This window comes from Leuciscus leuciscus (assembly GCF_965113295.1).
Source record: "Leuciscus leuciscus genome assembly, chromosome: 21".
NCBI classification, from domain to species: domain Eukaryota; kingdom Metazoa; phylum Chordata; class Actinopteri; order Cypriniformes; family Leuciscidae; genus Leuciscus; species Leuciscus leuciscus.
Genome location: NC_138745.1, coordinates 28784483 through 28810643, shown reverse-complemented (window position 1 = coordinate 28810643; position 26161 = coordinate 28784483). Strand labels below are relative to the sequence as shown.

Sequence of the window (26161 nt, the reverse complement as noted above, 5' to 3'; positions counted from 1 at the left end):
TAAGTATTACACAATCGAAGTGTCTTACAAGCAATTTCTATAAAGAATTTGTATATATATATATATATATCAACATCTTTCGTGAAAATAAAAATAAGTTAGGCTATTTTCTTTATAAATGTACATAGGTAAATGTACATTTCGCAAAGAATAGTAAAAAAAATATATAAACTTAATGTGAAAAGGGTCTATTTTTTTATTTTTTTATTACTAATACAGAAGTTTAAGGATAAATTCGAATTAGCTTTGCGGATAGGCCTACAAATTGACATCATGACTGAATAAAATGTTGAATGGGACAACATTTCAAATTAATTGATAACTTGTCTAATCCAAATCACCTTAAATGTATTATTTAATGTAGAAAAAATCTCACAAATAATAATGAAATTAAAAATAAAACGTTACGTGCGAATCGTACGTCACCCCTCGCTCAAAGGCACGCAAGCTACGTCATTATGACAGCAACAGATGGAAGTGTGAGCGAGTGAGAGAGAGAGAAAGAATGAGATCCGGCGAAAATGGATACGTTGTAACTTCAGAAAATGACTGAACTCAAGATCCATCTGTGAACAGAGAGAGGTAGAGTACATAACACCCCTTTCGTCTCTTCACAAACTCCATTTATTCCGTTTAAATTACTTCGTTGGTTCTGTAGTAGGAACAGTTCATCGCTAGGAGGAAGTAAAGTGAACTACACATAGCATTGTGCTATCTGTCTCTCAGCTTGACACCCTGAACGCACTATTTTTGCATGGCAACATTAGTATCGTTTTGTATCAGTGTGACTTATGCCCGATGGCCATTTTGTCTCAATAATGTCAATTAATACTAGATGTTTACATTTAAATGATATATAGACAAGGTGGTTCCCTTCCGTTCTTCGTCACTCCTATGCAGATCATTTTTCTAGTAGGAATATAATAGCTCAGTGTATCTCACGAATGCATCTTAATGCATATTAGCTGATAATAGATATTAATATTACGTTTTCTGCACACCTGTACTGCAATGTAAACGTGTCTGCAGCTTCTCACAATGAATTCTATTTGTCATGTCGCTCATCATCATTAGGGGAAATCTTGGCAGATCCCTTCATTTTGCTGAAAAGAAGCCGGTGGTTTCCGAGTCGAAGAGGTGTTGTGTGCCCTTATTTTGCTGTCAAATGCACAACCACGACATGTTGACAGAAAGCAGGTAACATAATTCGCTTTTAATTGTTTCTGCACGCATGTTTCATGTTGCTTTTATGTAACGCATGTCCTGTAAACATCCATGTGGCTGCTGTTGTCAGTACTTCACGTCTGGGGGTGGTTATTTTTAGATGTTCTTTTAGAAGGCTGATCCTCTTGACTAGCTACTACTATATCGGTTAAACAAGTCTGTGCTGTCATCCATCATCAGGCTTTGATAGCTCTTTGTGTTGATGACATTTTTATTCTAAAATCTGAGTCATAATCCTGCAGTGGACATATTGATGACTAATGGTTGCAATCAAGTCTGCAGTGCTCCATTTCTTAAGACAGTTTTCAATCTTCGTTCTTTTCAATCCACGGACCTCCCTAAATATAATCATCCTCGTGCGAGGGACAGCCATCCTGAAATTTTATTTAGTTTCCTGTTGTAGCCCAATTTATATTGTGGAGAATTAATATTATAAATATATAGAAATATTATTTGGAACATATTTCGTTTTTATTAAGTTAATTATTAATGGTCTCTGTCAACAGAAAACGCAGACGCAGCTGTGATGCTGAGCAGCTCCAGGTCTTACCCCAGGCAAAGAGGTCTGGAGGTTATTCATTTCTTCCTGAGGTTGGCCGTGATGTCTGGGACTCTGAGGTAAGAAGACGCAACAGCTGGCCAAGAGCATTCTTTCGTTCAAGAACGGTCAACTGTTGACGTTCATTCTAGAATGATGTGTTTCGTAAAGGCACACACTAAGCTCTTACAAAAGTATGGAGTTAAGATTCCAAAGCTGTATCAAATGGAAGGTATTTGACTTTTCCAGTGTGAATGAACCTAATTTTAGGGTGTGTTCACACTTGTAGTTCGGTTTGTTAGGTCCGGTAGCCTGACTACGTCAGACTTCGGACTTCCGCTCAATTTCAGTTCGCTTCTGTACTCAGTCTGAGATAGCGACCTATCTCCCAGTTTTCCTCCGGCCTCAAAACAGCCGGCCAATCAACGAACAGAGCGCGGGCTGAGAGCCGTGACGTAGACGCTGATTGTACCGTGGATGCGTAGATTTACTTTACATAATCTGCAAAAGTCGTTCACAGCCATGTTCACTCCGGTATTTCGCTCGATGGTTTTGTTTTCGCATCATACATGTGTTTACAGTGGAAGTTCGATGCGGCTGAGCCGGCACATAACACACGTCATACTCATAACCAAACGATATGTGATTGGCTTATGGGTAACCAATGATTTTAAACTTCAGACAAGCGCCCCCCCGCGAGAAAGAAAACGCTTTTCAATTATGCCCTTCCAGACTGTTTACGAAGCAAAGCGAAGTAGCAGAGTTTGGTATTACCTGGCTATAGGCCCGGACCAAAAAAACTAAAACTTTTAGTCCTGGTCCGCTTAAGAGTTCACATTGGCATTTTAACATCAAACCTAAAGGCATAGGGATACATTCACAACCTGATTGGTCTGCTTTTATAACGTTTCGAGATGGAACTTGCCGAACATCCAAAACAATGCTGTGTGCTGGGTTAAATGCGCTCGTTGTTTGTGCGTAGCCTATATATGATGGTATTTTGACCAGCTGAGAACTCTTGAAAAGCTTATCAAATATGTAAAGGAGTCGAAACAGCAGCAGGAATCCCTCCGTCACACACACAAACGAAGATCTGCTGTGAGGAGACGCGTTAGATGCGGCAACATCGCGACTATAACGAGAAACATCAGGTATGCTTTAGCATTCCTTCCTTTTATTTTGTGACATTATGTCCCATTTTTGGTCTTTTTACATATCTTTGGTCCGTGTTGCATTCATATTTCATATCGAACCGAGTTCGTTTGTAAGCGGACCGAGACCCATCTTTTCTGCGGTCTTGGTCCGCTTGTTTGGTGCGCACCAGGGTTCGGATGGCAGTGTTCACTCTTATTCGAATGGACCGCAATCACTCCAGGGCTAGTTTTAATCGAACCAGATATGCCAAGTGTGAACACACCCTTAATCTCTTTTTGATTATTTTACTAGTTGACAGCCCAATTGTAAGACATTTTTTTCATTGGAAACTTTAACCAGAAGTGGTACAGCACAGAAACCCTCAAATCTTTTTTTCCCAACAGTCTTCCAGCAGTGACAGCAGTGGGATTAGCAGTCCGGACCGCATGGCAGGTGCCAGTTCCAGCATCCAGAAGACCGACCAAAGAGGACTCCCTGTTTCCCAGGCTCCCTGCAGCCCCACTATTGCAGCAGAAGAGCCGGCCATTTCCTTGAGCCACAACGTCTCGTATGATCACATCAACCGTATCTTGAGGGAGGCCCACTTCAGTAGCCTGCAAACTCGTGGTCAGCAAGGTCCAACGTGATGGACAGTGACTCTTCCAGCACCCATTGGCATTAAGGAACAATGTACTGGGGAGCTTTTAGAGGGATTTTATGGGTCGCTTTAAGGCCTGGCACAAATATAGGCCCTCTAAATGCATTTATGTTCTTTCTTATAGCACTTTTTCATGTTCATAGTGTTTATGTGGGGCTCTACTTGATGTGTTGACCATGAACTTCACATAGGTGCTATATAAAAGAACTATCTTGAAAAAAACAACAACATCAAGTTCTTGTAAGCTTTTCCCCTTTACAAGACAGTCACACATGGTGCTACTGCGGTTCTGGGTCATGTTTTACTCAGACACATGCATTTGGCCACTTTTGACACTCTTTGGTTGGTCTAGATAAGGAAAAATAAATAAAATAATATCCTTTATTTAGGAGCTGAGGTAAACCATGTGATTATATTTGCTGCCCTGCTTTGGAGTCATTCCAGGATGATCAATAATGCTGTTGTTTACAGAATATGCCGATTTGGTTCTCACTGGAATTTAGACTCTTTCAGGAAGTTTTTTTGGGGGGAAGGGGAGGCTTGATGATTGCTTACATATCCAAAACTCAGGTCTAGAGGATTTCTCCCTGTGTGCCATGAAGGTTGAGACTTCAAACGAGGAACTTGGTGCCAGATCCGTCGAATAAAAAAAAAAGAAATAAAAAAAAATCTCTTTACCTTTACCTTAGACGAGGAAACGCATACTAGCACATCACACTGTAGAGAGACTATTCTGAAAATGCATGCTGGACTCTGTTAATGTACATAATGAAGCACTCTTAGAGAAGGTGTAAGCCAACTGACAGGTGAATTAGTGTGTAAATCCAGTGACTGCAAATTGAAAGCCATGTCCGATATTCATATACGAATTATAAAATGATCAGAGCTTGAAATCCGCTAGTTTAGATCATTCACTAGGCTCAATGTAATACGAGGACTCGTCTTATACGGGCAGACCTAAGGAATGACCTAAAATTAGCTTGCACCTAACTAAGCACTCTGGAGTGTCATGTCACCACAAAATCCTAAATATTTTACCATAAAATGTCCATACAACACACTTATGCCCGTGTCTGACCAATATATATGATGGCTTGATTCATTTCAGAATGGGAAAACAAACTGGAATGGTAGTGTTCCTAAATGTAGTATGCACAAGTATAGTTCAGTCCTTTTTAGATACACATCCTCAACTAAACTCCAGCTTAGTCCAAACAGTTGTATGAGGATACTTACATCATTTCAAGCAGGTGATCTAATTGTGTACAAGATACTGATACACTTTCAACTACTCAGTGCACACAATACTGTACAACCCAGGCACTGTGCTTTGTGTGAAAGACTATTAGCTTTTGATGATGAAAATCGTCCCTGCAGTCACCATCGTTTTGTATGTAGGACTGTACATAATATATAGCTAGCATATATACAATATTTGAAATCATTGTTATTTTACGAATTGTTCCTCTGATGTAAATTAAATAAAGATTTTTTTTAATTAGATGTATCATTTATTTTATTCCCGTTTCAGTCTCCGAATGGACACTTGCCTTTCAAAACTCATGGCTTTAGTTTTATAAGTTGCTGTAACATTTTCACACAAGAGAATTTTTACATATTTGCACACAAGGTAGACAATGGTTTGGCAGGATGTATTCTGATCAAACTCGACTATGTGGGTGTTAATGTTTGTTCTTATTTTATAATGCACACAATAGCAAGAGGAAAGACTGTAGTGCAAATAGTAGCCATTTCAGTAACACTCGTGTTTAACACCTCAACTGAAAAGCGTCCTGAGTTGTTTCTTAATAGTATCGCAAAGAATTCAGAATGATTTGAAGAGATGTACCAAACTGATCATCAAGACTATTCCCAGACTTAATGTGAACCTCTAGCAGCATTTAGACGATGCGTAAAGAGTATGGTGCAATTGTAGGTAGAAGTGATCTCCATAAGCACTGGTTAAGTCAGTAACCACATTCACATGCACAAGAAATCCTTGACAGCAACTGGAATATTCCTGTATACATGTAATCGGCATATAAACAAAGACATGCATGCTTTTTCTGCTGTTCTCTGGTGGAAGTTTTTTCTTAGTAATCAGCATATTGACATCAACTCATCAAGAGCACATTGACATGCAATATGTACACTACCTTTCAAAAGTTTGGGGTCGGTAAGTTTCCCAACAAGGTGTTAAAGTGACTCAAAATTATGATTAATTCAAGCATCAGCCAGTGGTCTCTATTCAGATTTCTGGAAACCACCAGAATATTGTGTCTAATCGGGTCATGGCGGTCATGTTACTGCAGACTAAAATTTGCATGTGCATGTAAATGTAGTCACTTTCAGCAATTATAATAATAATATTATTATTCTTAATATCACAAGGTTGTTAACCATTCCATTCAACAATTTCTTTCACTGCAAAGCTGATTCTGTGCTAGAAGAAATCACTCATAGGCTGAATCATGTGAACATGAATGGAATGGTTTTTTCCCCCATGTCAGTACACAACCGTAAATGAAAGTTGGCATCAGAGATTAAGGAAGGAGAAGGCAGACACTTGCTCACTTGATGTGGGTGAGCCTGCAGTTCTCTCACAGCTTTTCTGGCTCGCACAGTCTATGCCTGTAGTGGCTTCTACACTTGTCTGGGCGTCTGACTCGAAGGGAACAGGCTCAACCAAACACACAGGTTTGCTTCTGTTCACTAGCTCCATTCCACTGAAGAGCGACAGTCTGATTGGTTCTGAGATCTTGGGGGTGTTCGGGTTTCTGTTTCCCCCCTCTTCTTGCTCTCTTGTCATATGAGACCCAGGTGCAGTGCTGTTACCCTGTGGGTATTGTGTAGATGGGGTCTCCTCTGATGGGATAACCGAGGTTGCGATTCCTTCAAGTCGTCCTGGAACAAATGGGATGGTCATAGATTCAGAGGGCTGGTCTGAAAGTGAAGAGCTGGCGAAGGTTGGACGCCCAGCACGGTCACACCTGGGATTTGTGACACAACCAAGCAAGGCCTCAAATTGCCTTAGGAGCTAGTTCAAAAAAAAAAGAATCTGTTAGTCCCACAAGAGGATAGAACAAGGGCAATTGTGCTCAGGGCCGGATTAACCATTAGGGCAACTGGGCACTTGCCCAGGGGCCCATGACATCTAGGGGGCCCTGACAGGTAAGAAATACAGGTATCAAACTCTTTACAGTCTTCACTGCATAAACTGCATCTACGCGGGTTCACGCAGACTTTCCTCCCGCTGAACGCCAGCGATTACTAATTCGTGAAATGCACTCCCGCTGGTTGAGCGCGGTAAAGTTCATTTCAGGTTCGATATTAGCCGGACATTTGTTCTATAGGGTCGGTAGTCTAACAAAGATATCAATAGCAAGATTAGTTTTAACATTATGTGACCATTGTATATCGACATGATTCAAATATTCATTCAAAATCATTCGTGCATTAATGCTGCATAATTATACCTGAAAATGCTTTGACGCGTTTCCACAGCGCGCGATGCTTAAGGGAACGTCTGCCAATTTCCACCAACTGCGGTAAACGTAGTCTATAATTTGTATTATTTAAAATTACTTTTAACATTTAAAAACAGACGTTTTCAAATCCCAAAGCTTGCAGAAGGTTCCTAATGGCAATACTGACTTAGGCTACAGCTTTCCTGGTAGCCTTGAGTAAATTAACATTTAACATTAAAATTAACAAGAAAATGATTCATAAAACGTATAAATATCAGTTGAGCCTATGTTTATTTTCGTCACTGACACAGACGAAAATGAAAAGACTATCAGTCAAAGTTCAGCTTTAGGAGAGGTAGAATAGGCCAGGATAAGAATACTGAGAGAATAAGAAATATGAAGATGAGGAGAGAGCAGGTATCGACAAATAATCTAATGACAAGGTTTTAAAGCTAGCCTATTTCTTATAATTTTTTGGCCTTCAAAAGTCCTAAATTGCACATATGTAGGTCAGAGAAATCCAAATTTTCTCGGGGGAGCATTCCCCCGAACCCCCCTAACTACGGGGGGCCTTGAGTCTTGTTGCCCAGGGAATTGTTAATCCGGCCCTGATTGTGCTTATCAGTAAATATTAGCTGTATTTTACAAAGTCTTGATTTTGTTTTTGGGATCTACTAGAGTAGGTTTTCATGCTTGAATGTTCAAAAAACATTGTTTTTCATTGTTGCAGCACCTCTCTTCCCAGTCTGTCAGTAACACTCAGTTTAGTTTCTGTCTCTACGAAGCTCCTCTTTCCGAAAAGCGCAATGTGCTCCATAACACTTGGACAAAGCGACAACACACTACAAACGCAACTCAGCCCTGCCTCACACCCTTTTTTTGCGTATTCCTTGGGTGGGAATTATTTTTGGGGAATTAATTATTACCATTTCGCAGTGTAAAGCAGCATAACAGACTGTTTTTGTACAGCTAACATAACTGGAAGCGAATGTCAATGAAAGGCTCAAACATTCAAATTACAAATGGCCGCATCCACTCTTAAGTTAAAAATAAGGTCGATCGAGAATTTGGAGTGGACCGTTTAACTTTGCAGCCCTTTTTCATGTAAAACATTACACTAAAGAAAGTTAAAATTGTAAAAAAAAAAGCATAATAGCTTTAATTTTAGCTTTATTATTATTGACTATCCTGCTTCCATTCATTTACACATGGTTTTGGGGACGGTACCTTGGTTGCCTTGTTGGCGACAGGGCCTGCGGTTCCGTCACTAAGTTGTCCGAGGCGTTTGTGTGTGATATTGAAAATATGATCTAGAGAGAGGAAGTCTGAAGACATCAGGCAGGCCAGAGCACACAATGCCCTCTGCAGGAAGCAAACACAAATTGGTTATGCTGTGCGTTATCAAAGCAAATTTTTCAGACAAGTTAAAGAAAACAATTTAGGTTTATTTTAAAAAAAAAGCCTAAATGTTGCAGAATAGGAAACATTACCATCTGGACGATTTGTGTGTGGTCCTGAAGTCTGCGAGAGAGAAGTTCAACAACCACCTCACAGTTGAGAGTTGAGCATCTGTGAGAAAACAGGAGCAAGACATCAGTTATTTTAACTATGACATTACTGGCCACTGGAATACACATCTGTGAAAAGAAAACTATATGCGCTGACATTATAATCCAAGGGTGTATTGCAGATCAGTAATGATCAACGCTGATGCCAACAAAAATCAAGAACATGTCTCGCATGGAATTTTTTACTCTTTGATGAAGTACTGGCTCTCTTCTCTGGACAGGAAGACTTTGGAACCATTGGTCAGTCGGTTGATAAGCGCCGTCTCCTGACCACAGTCCCCCAACTGAATGGCCTCCACACTGATTTAAAAGAACAAATACTAAAAGAATGAATATCTCAGAATAAATATGTGAATCTCACAAAACCTCAAAAGAATATAATCAGAAGAAAAAAATAATTAATGTACTGTATTTTGCTTTGTGAACATGATCCCCATTTATTCATTCTTTTTACCATGACAATATAATGTTACAAATCCTTTCTGTCAAATAAATGTCTAAACGTCTTTCTAAACGTCAAAGAATCCTGAAAAAAATGTATAATGAATTCCCCCAAAAATATTAATAATAATATATAATAAGAAATGTTTCTTGAGCAGCAAATCAGCATTTTACAATGAGTTCTCAAGGATCATGTGACACTGAAGACTTTGACATCAGCTTTGACATCACAGGAATAAGTTACATTTTAAAATATATTAAAATAGAAAGTTATTTTCTGATCAAATAAATGCAGCTTCAGTGAACATAAGGGACTTCCAAAAACATTTATGTTTATACATATAAATAATGGTAATATTTGGTATTCTGCCTTTAATGTATGCAGATTGTAATAAATAAAAAATCTCAACCATACTGATTCATTATGATAATGAGTATTTATGCTTAATTATAAGTCATAAGTCATGTTTCAATGGTCCGAAAATTTATAATAATAATATTTATATCTTGTGAAATATGACAAATGACATCTGACATGACTCTGTACGCTGCTATTTTAGTTCTGGAAATGAGATGCCAGCATTAAAATGCCCCTTGGTGATGCAATGACCTGGCGTTAATGACCTCTAACACTTGAGAAAGCAATGTGTGTTGACCTCCATCAAGAACAGAAGCCCTGTAGCAGTCTGTCCCTTACCGTTCCGATAGGTCACCACTCTCCCGACTCGAGTCGCCCGACTTACTGCTTCTTCCCAGTGAGGCCTGGCTGGCTTCCGCAGTCTCCTGGGACGAGTTGTGGGAGGAGCTGTGCCCACTGTCCGTTTCCTCCCAGCCTCCACCAGCCTGCCCTGGGCACCTGTGAGATGCTAAGAGAAGGAGAAATGGTCCTTTCTTTGAAACTATTAACATGCACTGCTTTTCTAACCTGGTGCATGGCTCACCTCTGTGGCTGTGGGATGGGATGTTGTAGGCACATGCTGGCACTGCCATCTCCACAGTAGCAGAGGGCGCCACCACAGCGTGGTAGTGGTTATCATGTAGACGGATGCCAGGATGCTCTGTTGGAGGAAGGACAGCGCTGGCAACCACCTCGGCAGCTTTCTGAATCTTGTCCAATAGAGTCCCTCCACCTGAACGAGAGAGGGAAATGAGACAGGACACACACCAGAATGCCTTCCAGTTGTAAATATTAGTGTTGAGCTCAGGACTTGGATGAATAACATTAAATGTCTGTGTCTTACTGGACTCTTTCCTTCCTGGGCTGTATCCAAACCCCTGCATGCCAGACCTGTGCGACTCTGAGCCCATTCCTGCAAACAGAAATCTTGGTATTATTCACATACTATACATATTTAACATTTTTTTACTTATATTAAAGCATACCTATTATAATTTTTGGGATAATACCTTTTATGTAGTGTTATAAAGCTGTTTGGGAATGTAAAATGTCTGCAAAGTTTCAAATATCAAAGTGCAGGATAAATGGAGTTAATTTCTCCCAAAAGAAAGAACCGATTGTGAACGGTCTGAAACGAGTCGTCAGTAATTCCAGTCTTACTTCCAGCTCGAACCTACGTAGGTTTGAAATTTGCATAATGCCAGCCAATGGTCTTCATTGGCTGCCTGTGAACAGTGTCTGCTTTGACCCGCCTTAAAACACTAGTTCTAGCTGATGCTGGGAAGAGTTTAGTTTGTGCTTTTGATATGTCAAGAAGATCCACATTTGCGAAAGAAAATCCACATTGCAGTTACTAAGAAGAATGAGGACTCACGGTCAAATTGATACGATGAAACTGACGTCATTGTTACTGTTAGTATCACTGTGTATTGTGCTCTGAGGAAGCCTCTGGAGCTGAAATTCAGATATGGTAATAGGCGTTTGGTTTCTGACATGCGCTAGAAGAGGTAGACCAATCACAACAGACTGGGTCATCTGACCAATCAGAGCAGAGGAGTTTAGAGAGACCGGATCCTTAATCGAACCAGACAGTGGTTTCGGACATTGTGATAAAAGAGGCGATGCTGAAATGTATATTATATTTTATGAAAATAAAAGTGTTTTGACCATATATTCATGTAAACCTATTGTAGAAGACCTCCAAAATAAAAACAAAAAAGCATAATATGGTGAAAATACCAAAACAGCACTCACCCACAGACTGTGTCAGTGTTTTGTGTTGAGACCGTCCAGAATCTGAGGACATGGTATCATTAAATAGTAGGCTAGCCAACTCCTGTATAGAAACAAATGCTGGCTCAATTCAGACAACAAACAACAAATAGACAGAAGTGTGAATGCCTGCTGTAATAATTATACATTTCATATTCTTTATGAATAGAAGTGCATCTATAGTTGTTTTCTATATATACCATAAACTGTAAAACATATATTAAAGTAATAAACAGAAGGTCAACATACAAGACTACAAAAATAACTTAACTGGAGTTTAATGGGTCAATGATATGGATTTGTCTGCACAGAGAGAAAGTTTTACCTGTGCCGAGCTTCTGACTTTCTGAAAAAGAGCACTTCCATGGATGGGGTCCGGGGGACCGCTGTAGACTAAGAAAGACATAATACAGTCACCCTTAATATTGACTCAAATAAACTCAATCTATTTACTTCTTTAAAATACTTTACTGTTCAAAGGTTTGGGGTCAGTGTGCTTTTTTTAATAGTATTTAAACTAAGAAGTCTTTTATGCTCACCAAGGCTGCATTTATTATATGGAAAAAATACAGTAAAAACAGACATATTGTGAAATATTATGACAATTTAAAATAACCGTTTTTTAATGTTATTTATTCCTGATAATAATTACTCCAGTCTTCAGTGTCACATGATCCTTCAGAAATAATTCTAATATGCTGATTTGCTGCTCAAGAAACATTTCTTATTATCAATGTTGAAAACAGTTGTGCTGCTGCTTATTATTTTTGTGGAAACTGTGATAAATTTTTTTCAGAATTCTATGATGAATATGAAGTTCAAAAGAACAGCTTTTATTTCAAGTAGAAATCTTTTGTAACATTATGAAATTCTTTACTGATACATATTCTCAATTTAATGTCTTTACTGTATAAACGTTTTTTTACTCTTTTAAAATAAATGTACTGACCGCAAACTTTCACACAGTAAGTTCCTGCTGATATTGTTACTTATTCATCAGTGCATGTTATTCCAAAGAAAAAATGTGTTTGCAAGTTTTCATCAAAATATAAATTATTTCTTCGCTTTTAAACGATTTCCAAATTTTGCTGACTTCACCAATCTGTCCCATTTTCCATGTAATACAAAGACCACTTTTAACAATCTAATCAATTATCAGTGGCTAAAATCAAGTCGTGCCCTACAGTTTAATCTCATTCTCATTGAATATAATAAAGCAGGTTGTAAACATCCCTGCATCTTGATTATGAGATTTTCACAAGTTACTGATGCTCTGGTTTAAAGTTTTATGTGTGTACACTGACTCCTAAGAATCAGTCAATATAACTTCCTTTAAAAAGTGTTCCAGTGTTTACCTTGAATTGTTTAGACCTGCTTACCTAATACTTCCTGTATGAATGTAGCATTCCGCCTTAGCTCTGTGAGGAAGTGAGCTGGTCCATGGCCACATAAATGCAGGAGAATCTTCAGGACCTTGGACAGGGTTAAAAGCACAATAAACACCACAGACCAACTAAAGATATCAAAAATACTTCAAAACATTGAGCTCAATGAAGGGAGTTTATGAATTACCCTTTGCAGGGTTTGAACCTACAATCTTCTTGTTACCAACCCAAATAAGACTGAGCCACACCACACTCTCTCACCTTAAGTTTGACGTGGCAGGACTCCACCTGTAGTCTCTCCAAGAGGTACTCGAGAAGACACTGGCAGCAGCCCACTGACTCATGGGAAATTTCTTAGTTACCATGACTGTCAAGGTCCACTGATGACAGAGAATTCTTTATCCTGCCCTACTCTACTTTCTTCTGTAATGCCTCAAAAAGGATACTGCCGATTTCCTCAAAAAGATAGCCGGGACAAGGCGATTCGTCATCTGATGTTGCCCGCATAAGCGTTGGCACCTGAGACACAAAAAAAGAGGTGAGGAAATCTCTCTACCCAAAGTCACCTTTAAAGTCAGTTTGAAACGGAAGTTGCAATTGTCTTTTCTTCGCTATTGTTCTTGGAAATTATTTTGATTAAAGAATATGAGGCCACATGAATTAAAAAAATAAATAATGATGTGCACAGGTAAATCATTTATAATAGATAGCCTACTGAAATATTCCATAAAAAAAGAAAAAGAATTGCAAATGTTGCTTTCATGGTGACTTTAACTCGCTGTATATGTGTGTATGTATCTATGCTTGTATGTATGTGTATGTACACACACACACACACACACACACACACACACACACACACACACACACAACGTGTTTCGTATTCTTAGAAGTATTACCATCTAAATGACCATGGTAGAGTGATACCATGGTACGTTACTATATACAATGAATGTACCATGGTATTTATATAACACTCCATTATAGGACACTAGTTTTACTATATAACACAGGCACTCATGTTGCTGCTATGGTACAAGTAAAACAAAACATAGTAGGACCACGTTACATGTCCAAAACACCATGGTATTTTGGTCGTGTATTTTTAAGTGTCTGTTTACAGTCTATTTAACTGCTGATAACGCCAGACATACAGTAAACAACGTAGGAAACTAGGTTTGGCGTAAAAGATAGCTGAAAAGACATAATATCCCTGGTGCCACGGATACGTACTTTTTGTAGGAAAATCAAACGTTCCAGTAATGTAGCCATGATGGAGCAATCTGTGTTTTTTCGCCGGTCTATGTACCATTGCTCACAGGGCGGGTGACCGTGCGGATCCTTCCTGCCCGAGAATATCCTCAATCACACGGACCTCTGTTTAGCTCGCCCACTCTGATTTGACACAGGGCTGTCCGGTTTGTGAATCGGATCTTTTCAGTGAAACAGTTGAAAAGGTTCAGAAATATTTGATCACGAATGACTCCATTGAAAAGATCTGTTCAGTGCAATCGATTCGCGGAAATGAATTGTAGCCAATAGAACGCGGTCCTAAAGAACACGTGACTGGATATGGAAGTTCATCTGGAGTGGATTTTTTGACCATCCTGAAAATGTCTTTGAAATCAACTCATGTTACTATTGGCTCTTCATCAGACGCAGGAAACTACAACAGAAAAATCAACCAATCAGAAAGCAGCGAAGATTTTTCTGGTTCCATATTAACGCTTTGATTGGCCAATTACTCGTCAATGGGAGGTTCACACACGTTATCTCAGAGGTCAACAGAATGGCGCTGTCCATGTTGAATATACACACTACATTAATCTCTGAGTGTATGACTTTTGTGAATAACTATGATGGGTCACAGATATTTTAAATGAACTTCGACACACCAAAGTATTATTTAGCTGCTATTTAAAGGATTATTTTCAAGTCTTTGAACTATGTCTGGTTCAAATGTTTGGACTCGCAGCAGAGCGAGAATGAGACTCTTCCCAGAGCTGTTGGCTCAGTGCTCAGGAGAGGTACACGTTCATTCAGTATTCCTTATTAGTTTAATCAGTATTGTCATGTGTGCATGTATTTGTATATATGTGTGTGTGGTGTGTGTGTGTGTGTGTGTGTGTGTGTGTGTGTGTGTGTGTGTGTATTTAATATATATATATATATATATATGAAGAGTTCAGATGCAAAAGCCTCTAAGTGCCATCTGAAATTTTCTTCTAGAATGATCATTTTTATAAAGCTTGTATATTTAAGTTCAGTAATTTCACTCAAATGACAATTAATAGGTAATTTGCATTGCCATTTAAGTGAAATTATTGAACTTAAATATATGAGCTTGATAACAATTATCATTCTAGAAGAAAATTTCAGATGGCACTTAGAGGCTTTTGCATCTGAACTCTTCATATATATATATATATACATATACATAGCCTATATACTGTATATACATATATACACACACACACACACACACACACACACACACACACACACACACACACACACACACACACTCACCGGCCGCTTTATTAGGTGCACCTACTTTGCTAAGAACAGGAAACTGAGGCTACAATTCGCACAGACTCACCAAAATTTGACAATTTAAGATTGTTAAAATGTTGCCTTGTCTGATGAGTCTTGATTTCTGCAGCGACATTCAAATGGGAGGGTCAGAATTTTACGTAAATGTGGTGGTGTAAAGGTGTTTAAAATATTTTCTTGGCACACTTTGGACCCCTTAGTACCAATTGAGCATTGTTTAAACACCACCGTCTATCTGAGTATTGTTGCTGTCCATTTCCATCTCTTTATGACTACAGTGTAGTGTACCCATCTTCTGATGGCTACTTCCAGCAGGATAATGCTCCATGTCACAAAGCTCAAATCATCTCAAACTGGTTGAACATGACAATGAGTTCACTGTACTCAAATGGCCTCCACAGTGACCAGATCTCAGTCCAGTAGAGCAGCTTTGGGAGATTTGCATTATAGATAGATAGATGCATTATACTATCGTTTTGTAAAGCTGTCTGTTTGTCTATTATTATATTATTAGGCAGCTGCTTATGGGAAATGTGTGGCCGCCACAACCACTGGAAAACAGGAGCTGACCAAAAACATGTGTGTCAAAGAATTTGAAGCCCTGAGAAGCTGCTTTCAATCCGCTGTGAGTGTTTTATTGCGATTATGCTGCATATTGACAAGTATATATTTTTTGACAAGTATCCTATTCACACAAACCTACATTAGAGACATTAATCAGAAAACAATGTTTAAGATTATTAATTATTTTATACTTTAATTATTATTAAATTGTTTTAGCTCAAACATAAGAGCATGGCGCTAACACCAAGGTCATAGGTCTGATTCCCAGGGAATGCATGAAACCTTGAATGCAATGCAAGTAGCTTTGGATAAATGCATCTGCCAAATGCATCACTGTAAATTACAAATTTTATATTAATGTATAAATATTCTGTCTAGATATTGTAATATAAATGTTTTAATGTGTATATAATATATTTTGTTGGCTTTTCCTAACTAATTGTTTTATATTTGCAGGCGAAAAAGGGAGTAAAGTGAACAACATCATGAATAAATATCATGTTAACCTTGACAGCGTTGGAGATCATTTTAATTAATTAGCCAGTAAAACATCTGGTGATGAATATCTTCTTTCGTAGTTGCTTTCGTCATTTCTCTCTCTCTGTATATACACACAGATATATTAATAATGTGTTTCAAATGGATAATTGTATTGTGCACAAAACCACAATAAAAAATTTTCATAAAAACGTGGAATCATAATTATCTTCCTTTGTTCAGACATATCGTTACAATATAATATATAGAGGCAGTTTAGACTGAATTATATCACCATCTGCATCATTACTCTGCTGTTTTCACATATCAATATATCAGAATTGGGATAAAAGAGGCAGACTAATGATAACCAGACGTTGTGTGTTGTTTGGAGTGTGTAATTGATGAGGGAGTGTCAGAATGAGAAATGAGATATGAGGTGTTGCGTGATGGGTGGTCATTATCACGCCCTTGACCGCCGATTGCAGATCAGCACTCCAGTCAGGCTCCAAATTTGGACTCGCTCCTGAAATCTAGGATGGCGGTTTTAAGGGGTTTGTTTCCAATCAAACAAAAGCAGGCTGAAACATGAAAGGCCAGCTGATTAATGTGTATCCGTGGGGTGTATGTCACTGGCACCACAAAAGATTATGGGCTCTTAGTCGTCTCGTATGGAATGTAAAACCGTGCCACTGTTAAATACACCCTTCCTGCACAACCCGCACCCTCATTAGCCACATGTTAATTGATAGAAGGGCCATAAAGGCAGCCACTAATGACTGGGGATCAACAAACGAAGAATGGCTCCGGTATTAAAAAAATGTTTCAAGCAAAGCAATGACCTGTATATCTATAAGAAAACACATGCTACAGGTTATGCTTTAGCTTAGTCACAATCAGTGTTTGTGGCCGTCCTTCATATGGGCTTCATTCGCACATTTTTAGTGCACTACAAGGTGTTAATTGAAAGAGAATGGTCCTTTGGAAATGGTTGTGTTTGGTCCAAATTGGCTATAAAATCGAAAGGTTTAGGCTGGGGAACTCGTCCTGACTTTAAAAAGGCTTATGCGGACAATCAGTTCTGTGCACATTGAGCATTAATGTAGCACATGTTGTCCTTTATCGTGCCAATACTCGACATGGCAAATCAACCAGGGACAGCAACAATGTTTTAAACATTTCTTATTTTTGTATAGTCATCAAGCGAGCCATATTTATGACATCATATTAATTGAGAGACTAAACAGGATGTTGTGCATTCAAAAAAAATTGTTTGTCACAGTGCAGGACTGTTTAAAGGGATAGTTCACCCAAAAATGTAAATCATTTAGTCACCCTAAAAGTTGTTCCAAACCTGCTTTTCTTTCTTCTGCTGAACACACAAAAAATATTTTGTTTTTGTTAGGTTTTTTTGGGTCAATGGGGCCCATCAACTTTTTGGATACCCACATTCTTCAAAATATCTTTTTTTGTGTGTTCAGCTGAAGAAAGAAATTCATACAGACCACTTGAAGATGACAGAACTTTAATTTTTGGGTGAACTATCCCTTTAAATGAACTGAAAAATGTACTATTCACTATAAAATGTAAGCTAAAATCCTAAACTTGAGGGGAAAAGATAATAGACATAATTTGTACATCTAATATAATATATATCACAACTTGAAATATGAACACAAAGAACATTTTGCATAGAAATTCTGTTACACATAAATCTTTTTATTAATTTAACCCAATTTTCACCCAAAAGAACAAACTAATATGGTTTAGGCCAAACAGTTTTCAACTTCTGAAGTCTGCTAACATGTAACTTGAGCATTTTTAGAGGTCTCCACGTCATCTGATAACTTATAAACACCTGTACATGGATAAGTAAGCCGTGTTACTGAGAAGGCAGCATTTTCCATTAATATCTTCTGATTTCAAACCATATCTCTCTCTCTCTCTATATATATATATACATTTGCTCTTTTGAAATATAAAATGTAAGATCCCCAGAAGTGAGATCAGGAAATTTATCAAAAGAATAATCAATTACCATGGTTAGTTTAACCAGCAAGGTATATTAAAAAAATGCAGTTGGGGAAAAAAAGACACAATCCACACACAGTGTGGGTGTAACAGACTTCAGATACACATCATCACTGCAGAACATAAACCCATGAGGCACTGATAAGAATCACATCTTCATAGGCAAATATGGAATGAAGAACAACAAAGCAATGCAACCCTGAAAAGAAATCCATTGCACAGTGAAAACAAATAATTGACTATGGGAAACAGTTACGTTCAACACTAAATCAAGAATCTATATGGTCCAATTTCAGAAAACCTCAAAAAGATGAGAGCTGAATACTTTCATAGTGATAAAACAGTCAAAGACAAGCTGAACACACAAACAAATCAAAAGAGAAAAACAAAACGCACAATTTTAGTCAGCTAGCAATAAATCAGACATTTTGCATCAGTCGGAACATCAGCGATTCTCATACTTCATTCACTTATTGACTAACTATTAGATGTAACAGTTAACAATATAGTTAACTTTTAAATATACTATTAATTATAAGTTAACTCTTTGGAAGAAAAATCTGATACTGCAGCAGACCCACATAGAAAGACACTCCTTTAAAAGGCGTACATTTGATTGCATTAAAAAGAGAAAGAACTTAAAAAATTCGATCATAAAGGACTTTGGATGAATATGAAAGAAAATATTATTTTCAGGATTTTTCTGAAACCCATTAAGGAAGTTTCTGGCTGGACTTAACAATGTACACTGGAAAAACAAAGATGTCAGTGACTGTAGTCTCAGATAAGAAACTCATTTTTACCAATCAGACTGACCACTGAACATATTAGCCAAGGTAACATTAACACTCCATGTTCAAAATACAGAATAGCAGATTGAAAACACTAAGGCACAGTAAATGGTCCAATAGTTCCTAGAGAAAATAAAAATCGGAGGTTTTTCACCTCATATTAATTGTAAAGCCGACGGAAGTTTCTGGCTTCTATTTTCATTCACAGACGGAAGTATGCAATAACTAAATTACATTTTACAACTTGGCATATAATTTACCATAGCAGACACAAGGGGGTACACTTGTGCCATTTTCCTTCCTATGCGATGGTCCAAAACACAATATTCTTAAATGCCCAGCGTGCCCATCAAGGCCCATTTTTAATGTGATGCCCGCTCAGTTTATTACACCAGACATTCTGTTTATTGCACCAGATTCAGCAAAATCTCACACAAAACAATAATGGAAGCTCATAAGGGACTATGGATTCAGTGTTCCCGGCGGACAACTAAAGGATCACATCAAAGTGCCCACTGTCATCATGAACCCAAAAGGACTGTTGTGTCTACTTTTAAAATGAGGAGGAAAGAGATTCTTCTCACAGCCAGATCACTTTGTCTGCACGTCCATTTGAGAGGTCCATGTGGTTCCAGAGGTTGTCTTTCCAGAACATTCTACTCTAGTCTTCATTCTCCTGCCTTTGAAACGTCTGTTTAAGCTGGCGTGTGTGAACCAGAGACCCTGCCAGCAGCTGTCCCTTTAGGTCAGCGTTTAAGTCTAAACCTCCTACGTCCCGCAGAAGATCCAGGTCAGCACCTCCTCCACCCTCAGGGTCCACAGATCTGCGCCTCCTCCTAAGGTCATTCTGTCCGCTCCTCTTTTCCTCTATATTCTCCTTCAAGTCCCTGCCTCCTTTTTGCTTAGGCACCGGCGGGAGTTCTTCTTTGGGTGCACCTTGCTCTTTCTTCGCGTCAATGACCTGCTGTAGTTGGTCTAGTCGTTCCTTATGCTCAAGTATTGATTTCTCCTTCTCGGCACGTTCCACGATCTCTTTATCCGTCTTCTCTCGTTCCCGTTTTAAACTCTCATCCTCAAGACTTCCCTTGTCCCGCCGCTCCTTCTCCTGCTGGCCACGTCGCGCATCAATGACCTGTTGCATCTGGTCTAGCCGTTCCTTGTGCTCGAACAATCTTTTCTCCTTCTCGGCACGGTCCATGATCTCTTTATCAATCTTCTCTTGTTCCTGTTTTAACCTCTCCGCTTCAAGCCTTTCCTTCTCCAGCTGTTCCTTTTGCTGCCGCACGTGTTCCAGCTCCTGCTCGCGTGCCAGTTCCTCTCGTTTTTCCCGCTCCTTCCTCTCCTTCTCAACACGGGCCTGCACCTCCTTCTCAATCCTTTCCTTATCCAACTTGTCTTTCTCTATTCTCTCCTTCTCCGCCTCCAGTTGGGCCAGTTTCTGATTCAATCTCTGCTCCTCAGCAAGAGGGTCAGGATTGATTTTGGATGGTTCTGGTTCTCGTTGGTGCAGCGGAAGACCTTGGGCATCGACCTCTGCAGGTACTGCTTCGCCTTGCCCTGCTTGGTTTTTCAGCTCCAGCTCCTTCTTGAGAACTTCAGCACCTCCTTCTTGCACTGATTCAAGGGCATTGTGGGGAAGACCGGCTACAACATGAGCCTCTTTTGCTGCTGGGTCCTCAGGAACCGGCTCACCCTGGGGCTGTTGCAACTGGGCCGAAATGACAGCGGCAACTTTAGGCTTCACTGACCCCGCCATCCCTTCCAGCTGCCTCTGCACAACATTCTCCACATCATCTGCACCCTCTCCTACAAAAGACATGATGTGTTTCATTACTGCACTGCAAGCAAAATCACTTCAGAAGGGAGCAACAATACTGCTCATTCTCTTTTTATTTTTCACTACATGACCAGGGCCACAAATAAATTTGAGAAGAGCTGTGTCTGTATTGGTACCACCAGTATGAAACAATGAATGCGTTTAAATGCACATTCTTAACTAGATTATGCTTAATAAGCCGGAAATGCACGTGATCGTGTAACTGCATTAACCCGATTTCCTTTATCGGAGTAAGGTCATAAAAGGCTTATGCATAAACCTATCATCACAGCTAGATTTTTTCCCCCTTACGGCGATTTCGCCCAGCATGTAAACGCATTAACCAGCTTTCTGTTGGCTTGTTGAAGTGCGCATGTGTGATACGTGACCGGAACACATCCAGACAGGGCAACTCTTTTTTTTTATCACACTCTTTTCTTGAAATCTCGTGCAGAAGTGGTACAGTCAAAATGCTGCATCTGTAACTGGATAATATTTCAGTCGTAAGTTTCCCGCTGACATTGCAGTATTCTTTTTAATGCTTTATTTAACATCACAATCGACATAACAAATGACATACTCTTGAGTCAGATATGCAAATTAAGTTTTGACTTCACTACCGGGAAATAACCTGATTTATTAATAAAGTCTTGTAAAGGCGGCTTACTTGTGTTGTCTGGTTATTGATTTTCATGTAAACAACAAATTATTTCAATAAGCTGATTTTTGTGAGTTATCAGCATACTGGTGTGCTTGTAAACAGGATCATTATCTGACTTTAGAGACTAACCTGCTGCTGCCTTTGGTTCAGCTTCTCCTTCCTTTACTTGATGGACCTCCTCCTGGTCCACATGTCTTTTCTGCTGTTCAACTGCCTTTGGTTCTTCTTCTCCCTCCTTAATTTGGTGGATCTCCTTGTGTTGCTCCTCAATCACCGCCAGAAGTTTTTCCTGTTGGTCCAGAAGCCTTTTCTGCTGTTTTTGCTGCTCCTTAATGACCTGCAGCAGCACAGCATGGTCCAACTGACCCTCTGAGGATCAGTCAAACAGAAAGAAAGAAAAAAAAGAGAAGAAACAATGATCCAACATGCCTTAAAATATACAATAATATTAAAATTGTATTTTAAATTTAAAATCCTTTGAATATAATTACATTGTAATTATCAATGGCCAAAACAATTGTCAATCTGATTGTTTATCAAATCAAAAATAGATTTTAAAATGTTCTTAAGAAAATGTTAGTGGTGAATGCCTATACAAAACCTGCCGCGTGATGTTGTAGTTGGCCTGATCACTTTCCCAGTATTTGCCAAGCAATAATCAAAACAAGGTGTTCTGATTCTCAAGCGTATTGTTAAGTTCTTCTAGGTTGTTGCTAGGGTGTTTCTATGCAGTTAGTAGTGCATTGTTAGGTGGCTGCTAGGCGATTGCTGTGTTGTTCTGTGTGATTTTTAGTGCACTGCTAGCCAGTTGCTAGATAGTTACTAGGGTGGTTCTATGCATGTGCTAAAGCATTGCTAGGCAATATGGAATCCTAAAAACATCAATATGGAATTCTACCAAATAAATCACTTTCATCATAAAACAAGAGAGAGTTGTACTTCCAGAGCTATAGATCACTATACACACTATACAAGCCGCTTTTCCAGCGTCGGGCCGAACAGTTCTAAGAACAGTATTTCCACTTGAGCCTGGTTCAGCACGACATGATTACAAACCGTTCTCGGCCCCGAAATTTTCAGCACGGTTGGTCACTTGTCTGTTGCCTGGCTACCAATTTCTCTGTGCACTATTTCAGCAATATAAACACAAATTAATAATAAAATTAAAAGAAATATCTGATCATCCTCCATAACGGTCTGACCACAATGACTGACACATTTGTATTACATTCTGAAGAGTTCTGTTATCAGCACCACAGTGGAAAATGAAACCATATCTGTCCCGGCTGGCCTGGATCGGCACGGAATGGAACGGTTAAGCAAAGAGAACTGCTTGGCCCGATGGTGGAAAAGCGGCTATATACAGTAAACTAAACTATTATTAACAGTTATGACTGAAGTGTGAGAGAATGACTTAAAAATAATAGCAAAGATGACAGACTGAATGAACTGAGAAGAACAGCAGATATAATACACATCATCTCGTACCTGCAACAATCTTTTTAATCACTGTAGGAGGCAGGAGTCCATGGCACAACAGAATGGTGGAGGAAGATAAGAAATCGAGAAACAAAAGAGAAAAAGACAGCAGAAAGAGTGCAAAGTGCCTTAATAAAAAAACAAGCCACGTGAAAGAGACAGATTTAAGATTTGGTGCTTCCTTGCAGTATATCTGAGCATAGCAATGCAATATGACAGTTCAGATGTCGGCCAGAGAAAACAGAGAAAGTAAAACAATTACTTAGAAAAGAAAAAGGGCAAGATAGGTTCACATATCAAATACTACTTTCTAGTGTATGGATTGAATAAAATGCTGAATAAATTTGCTTAATAAAATGATCTTGTATTGTATCCTACTAAGTCATGGGTAAAGGAGTTATATATTTATAAATGAATTATGAATATTATGAATCTTATGAATCTTAGATATTGTGTAACAATAAACCTATGATGAATGGAGAGAGAGAGAGAAATAAAGTCCATTGTCCATTTCCCACTAAGAAACAAGGGTAGAAACCATCTGGCCAGGAGTTATGAAGAATAACAGAACCAGAAAAAGAGAAGGGAAAATTGCAACTGTGAGCTCACACATCTGACTGAATAACAGAACAGGAACCACTATTTTTCAAGCCTATTTCAAACCACACTTCCTATAGCTTATGGACAATGTTCTGTGATGGATAAAGCACTTACCTTCCATCTTGTCCCCATCTTCATCCTTGTCTGCTCCTCCATCCTTTCCATCTGGAACCTTCTCTTCCTTGTGCTCCTGCACAAGAAGCTTCTCCTTCGCTGGAGGAAGCACAGTCAATGAATGAACAAATCATTTGCTTGGGCCTTATGATGTGCCATATAAACAGAATATGAATAAATACAAAAGGTCAAAGACTACTACTTAAGAGTTTATCAGTCATGGACGCTAAACAGAAACTAGATGTTTACATATTATGAAGATCTGGGAGGTTGTCAGAGAGTTGTTAAGGAAATGCTAATGTGTTCACTTACGTTTCTCATCCTGGGGTTCAGGGGCTTTCACAATCTCCTCTGGTATCTTGTCTCTGGCCACTTCATTCTCATCATGCTTCTCATTCACTTCAGGCAGGTTTTCTGGTTCATTATGTACCACCAAGGGCTCAACCTTCTTCAGATCTTCTGGATTTTCTGCCTTGTCCAATACCTCATTAGCTGCAAGCTGGTCTTGATCTACAACCCTTTTCACCACAATTATTTTTTCTTTTGACTTCTCCTCTTTTATAGATTCCTGCCCTAAGTCTTGTGCTTGCCCTGCCCCCTGCTCAGCAAGAATCTCCTCCTCCTCTCTGGCAGGCAGTTTCTTTTCTTCCTCCACAGCTACAGGTTGTTTCTTTTCATCCTCTAGCTCCTCCTGGTTTTTGATCTCATCTACCTGAACTCTGTCATGAGGGATGGGCGGCTCATGGCGGTGGGCTTCCCCTTCTGGGACCGCTACACCTATACAAGATTAGTCATAACTCTTAACTGCTCAGAAGTTCATAAAGCCATCAACATTACAAAGCTAAATGCATTACCTGCTCCAGGGCGATTCAGCTGAACCTCTTCCTCCTTATTCTTTCCCTCTGCCACTTCCACAGGTACTTTAATTTGAGGGGGCTCTGCTGCTTCCTGCTCTGCTGGCTGTTTAATCTCTATTGGGGGCCTATCTGGCTTCTCTCCTGGATGAGGATCCACTCCATTCTCTTGCATTAGAAACAGACAGACAAACTAGATGTCACAATGTGCAAAAAACAAACAAAAAAAAAAATCAAATTTCTGTGCAAGGTAAAAGGCATGTCAAAATTATCCCATACCCAATGTTATCAACCTATGACTCTCAGGCTTCACGTGGCTCTTTAACGATGGTCTCAAAGTTGTTGGTTTTTTTGGTTCTTTACTTAGATGTAATTTGCAGTGTGACTCTTTGACAAAAACCCTACTTTAGGTACAGACAAACTAATCCAAATAAAGCAAAATTATGGTAACAACACTGCATTGGTCTTCATTATGGCAAAAATCCCCAAAGTTGAAGGTATAAATTTAATTTATCCAGTGAGCATTCAAACAAATCAAAACCATCTTGTATTTTCTTGTATCTTGTAGCAGCAAAACTGTTCTCAACATTATTAATAATAAATATGTTTCTTGAGCACAGAATCAGCATATAAGAAAGATGATTTCTGACCATGTGACCATGTGAAACTGAAGAATAGAGAATTCAAAAAGCTGAAAATTCAGCTCTGCCATTACAGGAATAAACCACATTTTAAAATATATTAAAATAGAAAAGTATTTCACATTTGTTTTTAAATATTTCACAAAGGAATGTGGATAAAAATTAGCCAATTTAGCTGAATCTGGCACATTTGACATATTGTCATGTATTATTAATGTGTATCGTCCCTGATAAAATAAACAAATAAACAAAATAATATTGCTGTTTTTACTGAATGTTTCACCAAATAAGAGCTGCCTTGGAGAGGATAATAGACTTCTTTCAAAAAAAATTACAAAACCCTACATTTTTTAATGGTAGCCTATATAGAATTGACGAATTAGAGGGTTTGGTGACATGAGTCAAAAAGTAAAGCTGTTTCAGAGAAAGGTAATACTACATAATAAACTATATTTTTTTCTTTTGAATGGTATTTCACAATACGACAATGAATGTGTATTAAAAAATATTTAAATTTTTGCACATTAAGAAGCTTTTTTACAAATGTGAGTCTCTCAAACCAAAGAACTTGTATCTTAAACTGGCTAAGGCTGTCATATACAATATTCTTTTTACTTAGCCTGAAACTAAAATATGTGCATGCTTTTCAGCTGCAGCCCAGTCTTACAAATCCCAGAGTGCACCACACAAATACCAGTAGAGGGCAGCAGAGCATGAAAGACCAACATGATACGAGCAGAACCGTAAAGATTTATAATAAGGGTATGAGATGGATGCTCAGTGCTTTCCATATAACCTTGCCACTCATCCTGTGCAAAACAGCCTTTGAATATTTACAATGTCCACACCTTTCTTTAACCGGAGTCCACTACCGCAACAGATAATCTATTGCACGACAGCATTTATGCATATGCAGAAAGGAGTTACACATTTCCAATGAGAAAGGATAGCAGTCTTGATAAACATTATCTAAGGGAGCGAGACAAGAAAGAAGG

General features: G+C 38.8%; 4 protein-coding genes across 8 annotated transcripts in view; 2 read left to right on the top strand and 2 right to left on the bottom strand.

The window, feature by feature from the left end:
- The first annotated feature begins 434 nt into the window (after nucleotides 1-434).
- Nucleotides 435-5049, top strand: LOC309485988 (protein VCF1). The gene is made up of 4 exons (XM_082153036.1): nucleotides 435-583; nucleotides 1075-1197; nucleotides 1731-1842; nucleotides 3301-5049. The coding sequence occupies exons 2-4, from the start codon at nucleotides 1166-1168 to the stop codon at nucleotides 3541-3543; spliced, it is 387 nt and encodes a 128-aa protein (XP_082009162.1). The 5' UTR covers nucleotides 435-583; nucleotides 1075-1165; the 3' UTR covers nucleotides 3544-5049.
- Nucleotides 5050-5189: 140 nt separating this feature from the next.
- Nucleotides 5190-14087, bottom strand: tepsin (TEPSIN adaptor related protein complex 4 accessory protein). The gene is made up of 13 exons (XM_082153035.1): nucleotides 13819-14087; nucleotides 13032-13104; nucleotides 12847-12938; nucleotides 12580-12673; nucleotides 11526-11593; nucleotides 11183-11264; nucleotides 10272-10340; nucleotides 9972-10160; nucleotides 9728-9896; nucleotides 8776-8889; nucleotides 8512-8590; nucleotides 8249-8383; nucleotides 5190-6591 (listed from the first exon to the last, which is right to left on the bottom strand). The coding sequence occupies exons 1-13, from the start codon at nucleotides 13855-13857 to the stop codon at nucleotides 6091-6093; spliced, it is 1704 nt and encodes a 567-aa protein (XP_082009161.1). The 5' UTR covers nucleotides 13858-14087; the 3' UTR covers nucleotides 5190-6090.
- A 260-nt stretch (nucleotides 14088-14347) lies between these two features.
- On the top strand, nucleotides 14348-16398 carry ndufaf8 (NADH:ubiquinone oxidoreductase complex assembly factor 8). Its single transcript, XM_082153037.1, has 3 exons — nucleotides 14348-14612; nucleotides 15653-15763; nucleotides 16159-16398. Exons 1-3 carry the CDS (start codon nucleotides 14532-14534, stop codon nucleotides 16177-16179), a joined length of 213 nt encoding a protein of 70 aa, XP_082009163.1. The 5' UTR covers nucleotides 14348-14531; the 3' UTR covers nucleotides 16180-16398.
- Nucleotides 16399-17877: 1479 nt separating this feature from the next.
- slc38a10 (solute carrier family 38 member 10) overlaps nucleotides 17878-26161 on the bottom strand; it is a 31708-nt gene continuing 23424 nt past the window's right edge. For 3 of the 5 annotated variants that reach the window (XM_082153030.1, XM_082153031.1, XM_082153034.1), the window contains 6 exons: nucleotides 24526-24693; nucleotides 23984-24448; nucleotides 23672-23770; nucleotides 22967-22987; nucleotides 21608-21847; nucleotides 17878-20807 (listed from right to left, as the gene is read on the bottom strand). In XM_082153030.1, the coding sequence (XP_082009156.1) occupies nucleotides 19663-20807; nucleotides 21608-21847; nucleotides 22967-22987; nucleotides 23672-23770; nucleotides 23984-24448; nucleotides 24526-24693 (2138 nt within the window). In that variant the 3' untranslated portion in view covers nucleotides 17878-19662. The remainder of the gene's footprint in view (nucleotides 20808-21607; nucleotides 21848-22966; nucleotides 22988-23671; nucleotides 23771-23983; nucleotides 24449-24525; nucleotides 24694-26161) is intronic. The other 2 variants (XM_082153033.1, XM_082153032.1) reach the window with 2 other exon arrangements.

Coding starts and splice junctions, on each gene's coding strand:
- LOC309485988 (XM_082153036.1), top strand. CDS start 1,166: ATGCACAACCACGACATGTTGACAGAAAGCAG. Junction 1,198..1,730: donor GACATGTTGACAGAAAGCAG/GTAACATAATTC, acceptor CTCTGTCAACAG/AAAACGCAGACGCAGCTGTG. Junction 1,843..3,300: donor GTGATGTCTGGGACTCTGAG/GTAAGAAGACGC, acceptor TTTTCCCAACAG/TCTTCCAGCAGTGACAGCAG.
- tepsin (XM_082153035.1), bottom strand. CDS start 13,857: ATGGCTACATTACTGGAACGTTTGATTTTCCTACAAAAA. Junction 9,897..9,971: donor CCCATCCCACAGCCACAGAG/GTGAGCCATGCA, acceptor TCCTTCTCTTAG/CATCTCACAGGTGCCCAGGG. Junction 8,591..8,775: donor AGCCAGTACTTCATCAAAGA/GTAAAAAATTCC, acceptor GTTTTCTCACAG/ATGCTCAACTCTCAACTGTG.
- ndufaf8 (XM_082153037.1), top strand. CDS start 14,532: ATGTCTGGTTCAAATGTTTGGACTCGCAGCAGAGCGAGAATGAGACTC. Junction 14,613..15,652: donor TGGCTCAGTGCTCAGGAGAG/GTACACGTTCAT, acceptor TTATATTATTAG/GCAGCTGCTTATGGGAAATG. Junction 15,764..16,158: donor GAAGCTGCTTTCAATCCGCT/GTGAGTGTTTTA, acceptor TTATATTTGCAG/GCGAAAAAGGGAGTAAAGTG.